We start from the raw sequence: 12,364 nt of genomic DNA, 5'->3' as shown, positions 1-12,364 counted from the left end.
CAGAAGCTTTTAATGCGCTGATATTGTCCCCATTAATCAATTGAGACATGCTCTGTCAAAGATATTCCATTTTTTCCAACTGATCTCTTTCTTGAATTTAATTAGAGGAATTAGTAATGTGTTAATCACCATTTGATGACTGTAAACTTCCCTTAGTGGCCTTAATTATTTCAACATTTGTAGTTATTTATTGTTCCTTAAAGGAATCTTATTCTCAGAGTACAATGATAAGGGCAATAATCTTGCAGCAGGAGGTAAAAGAATATAGGTTTGGATCAACTGGTGGGATTTTAGGAAGTCTTAGAAGCTTAACAGAAATAAGAAGGCTGTGAATATAAGGTATTGTTTTGGTATTTAATATTAGATTTTTTTTAAACTGCAATTGGAGGGAAAAGAGGCACACTAAGTGAGCTAAAAAGGAAAGGTAGCTAGGAGGAGGAGCCAGGCTAACAAAAAGGATTTTTCTGAGAAATAGTGGAAAGGAATGGGTTAGGAGAAGAGAGCAGGATCAGCAGAGGGGGAGGCGAGCAAGGTAGAGGCGAGGAGAAGATTGAATGTGATGGATAGGATGAGAGACAGGGTCAGGACAAGAATGAAGGCCACGCTCCAGGATGGGTTGAAGGGGGAGGGGTGCTGGATAGGAGTAGGGGCTACGCTAGAGGAGGAAACAGACATAAAATGGGAAGTTGCCTACAGGGGAATTGGTGGTCTTGGATAAAAGAAGAGGAAGGTGAGGTTGAGGATAAAAAGAATCTGACATGTATCCTGTTATGCTTGTTCTTTCAAGAACAACAACTTTATATGGGTTTAACACTTAAACTGACTTTATTGTCCTTGTGCTGCTTCAAACAACTTCCAGTGACTGCCCCATCATTCATCACTTCCAGAATCTACTCAACTACATGCATTGCATGCTGGGAAATGTAGTTCCTAATAACACATATCCAACATTAAGAATGCTTCACTCTGAGGAATCTCAGGGCATTTTTTTTTCTCTTTTATTATTAGGAACAGGAACACTACTGTCTTCAATGTAAATTTAGCTTTCCCAAATTTATTTCTATCTGTTCTATTCACACAGTCAAAATTGTGATTTTCAGATTGTTTATGATTGAAGTCCTCTCACCCTTTCCCTGCCCTGTGTGGAAGTGCACAGTCTTCAACACTGTCCATATGTAGGTGAAAGTTAAGGAAGAGAACACTGTGTCCCTGTGGAAATTTAGTGCTTGTTGAGTTTCAGACTGTGTCCCTGTGGAAATTTAGTGCTTGTTGAGTTTCAGACTGTGTCCCTGTGGAAATTTAGTGCTTGTTGAGTTTCAGACTGTGTCCCTGTGGAAATTTAGTGCTTGTTGAGTTTCAGACTGTGTCCCTGTGGAAATTTAGTGCTTGTTGAGTTTCAGACTGTGTCCCTGTGGAAATTTAGTGCTTGTTGAGTTTCAGACTGTGTCCCTGTGGAAATTTAGTGCTTGTTGAGTTTCAGACTGTGTCCCTGTGGAAATTTAGTGCTTGTTGAGTTTCAGACTGTGTCCCTGTGGAAATTTAGTGCTTGTTGAGTTTCAGACTGTGTCCCTGTGGAAATTTAGTGCTTGTTGAGTTTCAGACTGTGTCCCTGTGGAAATTTAGTGCTTGTTGAGTTTCAGACTGTGTCCCTGTGGAAATTTAGTGCTTGTTGAGTTTCAGACTGTGTCCCTGTGGAAATTTAGTGCTTGTTGAGTTTCAGAGTATTACAGTGTTTTGAACTGGATCTATAATCAAAAGGTTGTTGCATGATCAGTTTCCTTCATAGCTAATATACGGGACCCCCCCTCTCCTAAAATTGGGCATCTGTGTAAGTTGTACATATAATGCAACCAAATGTTTTCCATGTAATTATTATTGAAAACCATTCTATACTTGCAATGCAATATGTTTTGTGGAGTTCTTATCCTACAGTTAATTACACTCTGTTATAAGAAAGTGGCATTCTTGTGTTCTTTATGTACAGAAAATATCTTCCTTTAAATGTACAAATTACATCTGTACTTTCCATTGAATGAAACTTAACTCTGGGTTTTGTGTTGCAGGGGTCGGCTGGAGAATTTAGCAGAGAAGGGTACAGTGAAGGACATTATCCTTTAGAAGGTAACTATCAACACTTAAAAAGGGGAAATAAATAGTTATAGTTCTGTATTTTCATTTTTTTTACAACTTGGTTATTGCTTGCTTCAAGTGCTCTGAGATTACTATTCAATTATAGTTTTTTAAGAACAGGTATGAGAAATTAATTATATTTTTGTTTATTTATTTGTGTACCTTGCAAAAAAATCTGTATTATAATGGGCATGTTTTAGATATTCCAATGTATTGGCAAATCCTGTTTTGTCAAGTGACCAGAGCACTAAGGTATCTCTGTGCAGCTTGCTTCAGATAAGAAGGGACTCTGTTTTCAAAATTCTGCTGTCAATTCAGTTTTCAGCTCCTATACAAGTGCTATATTTTATTACAAAATGACCAGAGGAAATATTCAGAATAACACTGTTGTTTAGGGTTTCAATTTAAATTTGCATGACAGTTGCTTCTAATATTTAACACTTTGGACACTGGCTATTTTCAACCTTTCATAATGTAAACTCTGAACTGGGTCCATGGGTAAATCTTTACAGTAAGAACACTAGTGGTTGGGTATAAAACCAGTACCGGGAAACAAGAGACATGGAATATATGAACTTGTTGGTTGTCCCCAGAAAACTGGGACACAGAGAATCCAAAGCATTGAAAAACATGATGGAACTGGAAAACTTATCACTTGTTAAAATACTATCTTTGTTACATGGGTTGTTAAGCAGCATTGTCAATTTCTTTGATGAATGTGTTTTATTATTGGGCATGGAAATGCCTAATAATATTTGCTAAATGTGTAATATCACAGTTTCACTCATTGTGGTTCAGTTGAAATTGTATCATATGCTTTAAAGGCAGGATTTCATTATTGCCGGAACTATGAATTTGTTTTGATTGATGTTTCTCTATGGCCTCTTTAACTATATATAGTTGAGTCAATATTTCAACAGCACTGGAAGTGAAGAGTTTAATGTTCTTTTATCCCAAGTAGGTTCAGCTCTCAGATCTTTACTGTTTCGAACAGTAGTTTCATTGTAAGTTTAAGTAGGTCCCGGCAAACAGTTTAATTGTGAGGGGAGGAATTGCATGTGTAAATGTATATGTGCATGAATGAGAAATATGATATCTTCAGATGTGCTAACACAGTCCATCAAAAAAAAGAACTATTCAAGAATAATGCTACTTAGTTGGGAAAACATATGTTAAAACTCTTTTTGTTCCCTGGTTCCTTTCTCCACCTGATTGATTGGCATGTTACTTGGCTTCTCGATTAAAATTCTTTTTTTTCTCATGTTGGCTGATTCATGCCACCACTGTCTGCCATTTTTCTTCAATAGTTTCTACCCCCCCCCTTCAATTCAATCCAATTTCAACTCTCCACCCCAACCTCATTCTCGCACGTCTCCATTAATTTACTGCAACAGCATTCACTAGTGGATCTCAGTCGTAATGGCAATGCAAATAGGAAGTTCCTTTTTGGAAATGCAGCAAACTTGGCACACTGACCCAAGTCAGAGGCACAGATACAAATTTGCCATTTTTCTGGTAAAAGCTAGTGGGAAAATTTATAGTGCCATTTTCCTAATTTTACTTGAAATTTCAAATAAAACATTGGAAGGAATCACAATTTTGAAAAAAAAATTTCTGTTTCTTCCTTCAAAGATGCTGTCTAGCTTGTTCAGTATTGTAATTTAAATTAGTGCTTTTACCTCAGTTTATCGGTACCATCCATTTTTCCTATCCTATTCTCTGTTTCATTGTTTGCTCATTGCAATGATTTTTGTCGAGATCCAGCATGGTAACAGGCTCTTCAGGCCCATGAGCCTGTGCATCCCTAATGGACCAATTTAACTTCCAAACCCCATACGCTTTGAAGGGTGGGAGGAAACCCATGCAGACACAGGGAGAACATACAAAATCCTTACAGACGGTGCCAGGTTTGAACTCAGGTTGTTGGTGCAGTAATAGTGTTGTGCTAACCATTACACTAACTGTGCCGCTCCGCACATTTATCATTGCTGGAGTGTGCAGCTGTTTGGAAACACTTGAACTCCTGGAGTCTCAGAAAAGTGCAAATCAAACTCCCTTACAGCTAGACTCCAGAACTATTTTTTTTTTTGCTGAGCATCAATTCCAGAACAAATAAGGATTCTAAAAAGTCGCAAATCTTGTTTTTTAATTAGCCCACAGTCGGACTTTGTGAGTTTAATTGCAGGTATTAAAATGGTAACTCAAGTGTTGATCAAACGGCTAGCCAAACTTCATCTGGACTAGGTGAATGTGGCAGCTGCCAAGGTCCAACTTGAATACATTCTGGGTGATACATAACCAGACAGGTGGAGTATTCCAAAAGCGAATCTTTCCTGGCTTCCCAGTATGTGGGGAATCCAAGTGGTAGACTTCAATGGTATGAACAATTATACTGCCCTTAGATCTCCAGGGTTGAAGCGATCTCTCAGATTGGCAGGGGGATGGGAACCAGAGTGTTAGAATAGATAGTGAGATGGAGGAGGATAAAGAAATCAAAGGTTTGTATGTGATAGAAATGTTCTCAGATGTATTTATTTCAATACAAGAAGTATTGTTGGAAAGGGAGTTGAGCTTAGGGAGTGGATTGGGACATGGGATTATGACATTATTGCTATTAGTGAATCAGTTGCAGGAGGGGCAGGACTGGCAGCTCAATTATCCGGGGTTCCGTTGTTTCAGATGTGATAGAGGGGGAGGGAGGAAAGGGGGAGGAGTGGCATTGCTAGTTAGGGAACATATCACAGTTCTGCTTAGACAGGACAGCCCAGAGGGCTTGTCTACAGAGGCCATATGGATGGAGTTGAGGAACGGGAAAGATGGGAGCACTCTGATAGGGTTGTATTATATATCACCCAATAGTCAGAGAGAATTGGATGAGTAAATCTGTAAAGAGATAGCAGACCGATATAAGAAACAGAAAGTTGTGATAGTAGGAGATTTTAACTTTCCACATATTGACTGGGACTCCCAAACTGTGAAAGGGGTGGATTGTTTGGAGTTTGTCAAATGTGTTCAGGAAAGTTTTCTAAATCAATATATAGAGGTACCCACAAGAGAGGATGCAATACCTGATCTCCTATTAGGGAACCAGACAGGTGAGATCACCAGAAGTATGTGTAGACAAACATTTTGGGTCCATTAACCATAATATCATTGGTTTCAAGTTAAATGTGGATAAGGATAGGCCTGGTCCTCAAGTTGAGATTCTAAATTGGAGAAAGGCCAATTTGGTGGAAATGAGAAAGTATCTAGGAAGAGTGGACTGGGATGTTGTTGTCTGCAAGAATGTATTGAGTAAGTGGAAGGCCTTCAAAGGCAAAATTTGGAGAGTGCAGAGTTTGCCTATTCCTGTCAGGATTAAAGGCAAAATAACCTTGGTTTTCAAGGGATATTTGCAATCCGGTAAAGAGGAAGAGAGGTGTATATAGCAGGTATAGGCAACAAGGAGCAAATGAAGTACTAGAATAATTTAGAAAATGTAAGAAAATACTCAAGAAGGAAATCAGAAAGACAAAAAGAAGACACAAGGTTGGTTTGGCATAAAATGTGAAGATAAACCTGAAGAGTTTCTATTAGTATATGATAGTAAGAGGCAAAATTGGTTCACCTAGAAGATCAGAGTGGTCGTCTATGTGTGGAGCCTAATGAGATGGGAGAGATCTTAAACAGTTTTTATTTGCATCAGTGTTTACTCAGAAAACTGGCATTGTGTATAAGGAAGGAAGGGAAACAAGCAGTAGTGGCATGGAACATATAGAGATTAAAGAGGAGGGGTGCTTGCTGCCTTACAGCGAATAAAGGTAGATAAGTCCCTGGGCCTGACATGATATTCCCTCAGACCTTGAGGACAACTAGTGTAGAAATATTTAAAACATCCTTATCCATGAGTTAGGTGCTGGAGGATTAGAGGGTAGCTCATGTTTAAAAAAGGCTCCAAAAGTAAACCAGGAAATTACAGGCTGGTGAGCCTGATGTCAGTAGTAGGTAAATTATTGGAGAGTGTTCTGAGAGATCGGATATACATGTATTTGGACTGCCAAGGGCTGATTAAGGATAGACAGCATGGTTTGTGCATGCTAGATTGTGTTTAACGAGTCTTATAGAGTTTTTTTGAGGAAGTTACCAAGAAAGTAAATGAAGGAAGGGCTATGGATTGTGTCTACATGGACTTTAGTAAGGCCTTTGACAAGGACCCACATGGGGTTCAGAAAGGTCAGACACTTGATATTCGTGAAAAGGTTGTAAAATGGATTTGTCCAGAGTCACAGAGAAGTGACTATTTATTATTTGTTGTTTAAACATTTTCTGAGCTGCTTCTCAACAAGAGCTAAGAGTCCTAAAGATGAAAACAATCCTGTTCTGGGATAGCCCACACACATGATTGGGAAACCAAAGTGTAATTTCAAGATCCTGAAGTTGTAATTTAATTATTGATCAAACAGTTCATTGAGTCATATAGTCATCGAGCATGAATCAAGGCCTTTTCTCCTTTGACTACTAATCCACACTTGATTTCATTTTGCTCACTGAACTACTTCTGGACAACCCCTTTATTGCTGTCAGGCAAGATGATCTGAATTCTGAATGCAGAAGTAACATCAATCTATTTTGTATTGCAAACTGGAATGGCATGATTTAGGTAGTTGGTTCACACAGTGCCTGAATTTTATTCCCCATATTTCATCCTGGGAAATAAAATGAAGTATAATGCAACACAAGCTATTAAATTGCCATCAGCTGCAGATCAACTTCTCTATCAATTTCTCTATTTTGAAAGTTTCAAGGTAAATTTTCTTTTCCACACAAAGGTTATGAATCATAGTTAATTACTACAGTACAATTCCATTTATCTGAAATGGTTGGGACTGGGCCTATGTCAAAGAAACTTTTTTTTGGAGAAATGGTCATTTAAAAAAAAAACAGCCCAGTACCAACAGCAAATCACTTCTATCAATGTTTAAGCAACAACAAATAATAAGAGAAGGCTTTTTAAGCATTTAAAATAATGTTTAATTCTCACCAAAAAAAATAGTGGCCGCCGCCGATCACCGAGATTTCCCAACCACTGCTGCCAATCCCCAACACAAACCCACCGTTGCCGCTGATTCCCAGGGAGGCTTCCTGGGCCAGTGGAACATTCACTGTCGGTGGGCTCCTGTCTCCCCTGTCACTAGAGCTCCTGACGCCGGAGCCCTGACTCCAAATCCTCCCTTGGCCTATTGCTCACACACACCAGGAAGTAGGCTGAGGGGAGGATTTGGAGTCAGCATTAGCATCCGGTGTGCTGAGGAAGGAGGGAAGGGGAGAGGAGGGTGGGAGGGAAGGGGTTAGAATGCCACTGTGCTCGAGGTCCCACTCCTGCCCGGGAGGCCACTCTCCTTGATGACACCAGGACAAGGGATTCTTCCAACCGCTTGCGTCTGGGAGACAGTAGCGTGCAGTTTGAGAAAGGGGGTTGGAATGAAAAGTCAATAGGAGAAGGTAAAGAAGAGATGGAACGAGAGAGGTGAAGAAATTACCTGAAACGAGGACAATCGTCATTCTAATTTCATGTTAAATGAAATTTTCTTCAACCTGTGAGGTCAGTTCGGCTGCAAAAAATTTTGGATAAATGAAGATTTCTGATTTGTTTCAAGTATCTTCATTTATCTGAACTTTTAAAAGAAATTTGGATAAATTAGGATTTTGGAGAATCCGATTTTGGATAATCCGAGATGTACTGTATATGTAATCACCTAGTTCCTCCTTCTAGATTTCAATAATATACCAAAGTAGTTCTTGGTTATAACTTTTGAAGCTATAACTGCAACTTTGAAGTTGTAACTTACCTTGTTATGTAATTCAATTATTAAATTATCCCCATTATCAGCAAGAAAATAATATGATTTGAAATAGTGTGGTAATTTGGATATCACATATATACACTACACCAATGTTGCAGCATTAACTAAAATGGTGACTACATTAAAATGTGTTTGAACATCTTATTTTATCTGAGGATGCTATTTAAAATTTTAGTTTTGCTTTTAACCTGGTGATAGTAGTAAATTTGCTAATGAGTCATTGTGAATGTCTATGTAAATAGATTGATCCGTGGTAATTATGTTTGTGGTGGGTACAGCTGCTTTATTTAATCCACTTTCCTGAGGTTCTTGCTGTTGGATATATAAATTCTTAAATTATTCATTGGAAATGATGCTTTCAAAATGGGTGTTGTAGAGTCAAGAGTTTTGTTTATTAAATGTACTCTAAAGATATTCAAGGTTCCTTTATCATTATCTACTAATGCACAAAATGTAATAATGCACATAATTGGCCTACTTTTGCCTACTGTAAAGACATACATAGAGGTGACTAGCATTGCCCACCACCCTCAACAATAAGAGCAAGTGAACCAAAGAGAGTCCTTTCAGACTCGCCAAGCATCTGTGGATTTTCCCCCAGTGTTCTTGTAGCCTCTACTGCTGCATGGCCTTCTCTTCAACCTTTTGGAAAATCAAAGCTCCCAAGTCTGCACCTCTGACACAGTCACAAAGCTTTCAGTGCCTGAGACCCCTTTGGAAGTCCTTCTTGCCCTTGGCACCCTCTCAAATCCTGGTCCTGATACCTGGTTCCACATGAGCTAGTCTCCAGCAGCCTGCAGTTCGGTACGAGTCCACCAGTGGCCAGCCTCCAGTCTCCTGCAGCCTAGTGTGAGTCCATCGGCCACCAATCCCCAGCAGCTCACAGCCTGTGCAGGTCATTCAGTCGTTGAGCCCCCCCACCACCATTGGTCTACTGCCATGGTCACATTTCCTGCAAGATTATTTCCCAGGCTTCTCCTTCTCAGCATGAGGGCATTTTCCCACTCTGGTGTCTGCTGATCCCCTAGAGTTTGCAACCTCTCCTGGTCTGCTGGAACCATCTTGGATACGGATGAACAGAAAACAGTGTAGGCCCTAATAACAGGCTGTTTAAAGGATTTACATGACTTTCAGCATTCCTGCAGCACAGCGGTGTGTCTCCGATCCCTGCTCTCCCGGATCTGCACTGGGAGCAGCTATGTTGTTACCACAGCTCCAGCAGAGTATGGATTAGCAGGAAAAATCATCTTCCCATGAAAAATTGATGAATCCCTTTTCAGTGTGCATCTCTGGGTTGTTGGGAGTATGATGGAGTCATTTGGAAAGTTGTTTTTTTTTAAAAAGCAGCATTTGATATTATATCTGGCAATAAAACACACCTCGTATAGCTGTGAAGGTTCTTGGATTCCACAGTGATGTAGAACATATGGTTTAACTCCAGCCACTCTGTACAGGTTTTGTACTTGGCTTCCAGGTGAGATGCACTTTTTACATAGCAGCTATTGCACAGCAACCAGAATGGAGTCTGGTTATTATAAAATAACATATTGTAAAACATGAATAAGCAAGCTTTAAGATTTGTAATGAGTGGAGATAAAATTTAGATTTTTGGATTCAAGCTCTCTGTGAATCTCTGACATATTGTGGATCATATTCATAAAATGCAAGCTGCCTCGAAATTGGGTTTCACCTGTTTTAGATGTGATAAAAGGTATCATTAAACTCATGACCAATCATTTCCCAATGTAAACAAGAATCATGAAATTCACCAATTAAAGATTTCTTTGGAAAAATGTCAGGTACTAATGACATACTGCTTCATCCAATTCCCCTATGTAAGCAATTTTAATTTGAATTTATCATTAGTTTGCTTAAAATCATCTTTATGTGTGATCAGCATGGAAAACAATGTGCAAATTGATCCAAATTTTAGAAAGTTTCCTTTTGTTTATCTGGGATGAATAAAAAAAAATTCCTTGAAATTCTGAATTGTTGGGAAGGTGTATAACTGCTGTGTTTTTTTTAATGACAGAGTAAGCTACAAAATTTTTTAAAAACCCGTACAACATAACTTCAGTCAGTTCTGGAAAAATGTCCAAAATGATTGTTTCCTCAATGCTAGGAAGGCAAGATTGCAGTTTCCTAAGATGAGAATTTACTTGGTGAGAGAGGAGTACTTTTGAACTGTAGAATGAACAAAATAAACATCAAAGCGTTGAACTGTGAGAGCAGATGTTGACATAATGGAACTGCAACTTAAAGGTTATGACTTTTACCTCGTGTCGGATTTAAAGTGATAGTAAAGTGGAAAGAAACCGTTTGTCTCTAATTGTCTGGTGTATCTAGCACATATATTGGATTTTGGAATGGAAAAGAAAATCAAGGAGCCTTACTGCAGCTTTTAAGTAATTCCTTTTCCTTTTCCTTCCATCTGCATCAATCGCATATGCCACGGGTTGACATCAGTGACACTTTAACCAATTGTAAGATTGTTTGCAGAGGGCAGAAAAGGTCCAGTTTTTTCTTTGATTTAAAGCATTCCTATTGTAATCTGTATGTGAACTGGAGTTGCTCCCTATATATTACAACTACTGAATTGATACTGTGATACTTCTGATACACAGTTGAAAGTTACTAGGGTTACTGAAGAGTTTTTAAATTCCTCTTTGTAAGATTAAAATTGGAGTCATTTCTCTTGACAATTGTATGTTCTCTAGCTGAATTTGTTGCATTTGTAATGATGCATTTCTTTTGTGTGAATTTTCAAATCTTAGAAGAGTTGCTCTATAAATGATGGGCAGGATATTAAATTTGGAGACAGGGAGATTGCAGATGCTGGAATAGGAGCAAATTAAAGTGCTACTGGAGGAACCCGGCTCAATGAGTAGCACCTGTGGGGGGAAAAAGATGTCGCTGGCTTTGGGTGAGACAGGAACTGTGATTGATCTGTGAAAATTGAGCAGATGTTTTGATCAATATATCCCTAAATAGGGACGGACACCGACAGGAGCTGCAGCCAAAGTGCCTACAACCTGGCATCCACTCCGCCCTCTGTCTTCCTGCTCTCTCCAGCAGCTGTTTCCATCCTTGCCTTCCCCTCCTCCACGTTTTTTTCTCCGTGTTTCCTTCCTCAGCTGTCTCTCAATCCTGCCCCTCCTCTCCCCCACCTGGCTCCACTGTCCGGCATCCTTCACTCCTTCTTGGCCATCATTTGGCCCCTCTCCTCTTTAAACTGTGTAGCGTGAATAAAAGCTCTTACAACTGGAGGGAGAACATAAGCTTTTATTAGCATAACTGAGGGTAGAGTCTTACAGTGGTCTTCAGAGGGGCTCAAGGTTTAAGCGGGAAACAAGCATTACATATGGGTAGATGGGGGCAGAGCATTACATAACACACCACCAGTGAATCTCAGTTCACTGCACACTGGCTATCTTCCCTTTCAGACCCCGATGCAAATTCCTGACTTGAAATGCTGATAGTCCTTTCCCTTCCATCACAGATGCTTAACACATTGAGTTCCTTCAGCAGTTTGCTTCTTGCAAAACATTACTTTATTTTTACTGCTTAGAGGGTGGCACGGTTAGCTCAACGCTGTTATAGTGCCGGCGACTGGGATTCGAATTCCGCGTTGTCTGTAAGGAGTTTATACATTCTCCTCGTGTTTCTGTGGGTTTTCCCCGGGTTGTCCGGTTTCTTCCCACCCTTCAAAACGTACCGGGTGTGTAGGTTAATTGTGGCATTTAAGCAACATGGGCTTGTGGGCCAGAAGGGCCTGTTACTGTGCTGTAAGTCTTTAAAAAAACATGAATTATTGAGCATTTGAATTTTTATCACGACATATAATTTGACTATATAAATGACATCCTATTGCAGTAGAGTAAACTCCTTTTATTGAAATATGTTCATTACTCTGCAGGTATATTTATCAAAGTTTTGAAATATTTATCACAGATGCTTAGATTGAGAGATAGATGACTGGTGTTATCGCTAATGCCACCCACCTCCATTAGTCATTGGTGTGGACTTCAACCAGGCCAGCTTCAAGAAAGTGCTCATAAACTGCTTCCAGCATGACTTTTGCATACCAGGGGATTGAGCACTCAGGATCACTGCAACACTACCGTTCATGACAGCGACCAGACCATTACACGCCTACACTTTAGAAATTCAGACAATCAAGCTCTGTTTCTTCTCCCAGAATTATAGGCAGAAACTTAAGAGCACAGAACTGGTAGAGAAGAATATACAGAGATTGTGAGGGGAGGCAGAAGAGTAGCTTAATGATTTCTGGTGTCAGTAGACTGGGCCATGTTCAAGTACTCTGTGGCGAATCCGAATGAATTGTTGTTATCAGAAAATGCATGGGTGAGTGTTCCTTCTAAGGCTATTTA

At 39.5% G+C, this 12,364-nt stretch overlaps 1 protein-coding gene across 4 annotated transcripts in view; it reads left to right on the top strand.

Moving 5' to 3' along the window:
• nkd1 (NKD inhibitor of WNT signaling pathway 1) overlaps positions 1 to 12,364 on the top strand; it is an 88,608-nt gene that overhangs the window by 45,587 nt on the left and 30,657 nt on the right. For all 4 annotated transcript variants that reach the window (XM_069901611.1, XM_069901608.1, XM_069901610.1 and 1 more), the window contains exon 4: positions 2,064 to 2,121. In XM_069901611.1, coding sequence (XP_069757712.1) covers positions 2,064 to 2,121 — 58 coding nt within the window. The remainder of the gene's footprint in view (positions 1 to 2,063; positions 2,122 to 12,364) is intronic.

Source organism: Narcine bancroftii, chromosome 10 (assembly GCF_036971445.1).
Source record: "Narcine bancroftii isolate sNarBan1 chromosome 10, sNarBan1.hap1, whole genome shotgun sequence".
NCBI classification, from domain to species: Eukaryota; Metazoa; Chordata; class Chondrichthyes; order Torpediniformes; family Narcinidae; genus Narcine; species Narcine bancroftii.
Note: the sequence above shows the minus strand (reverse complement) of the source record. Positions and strands in the feature narration are given on the sequence as shown.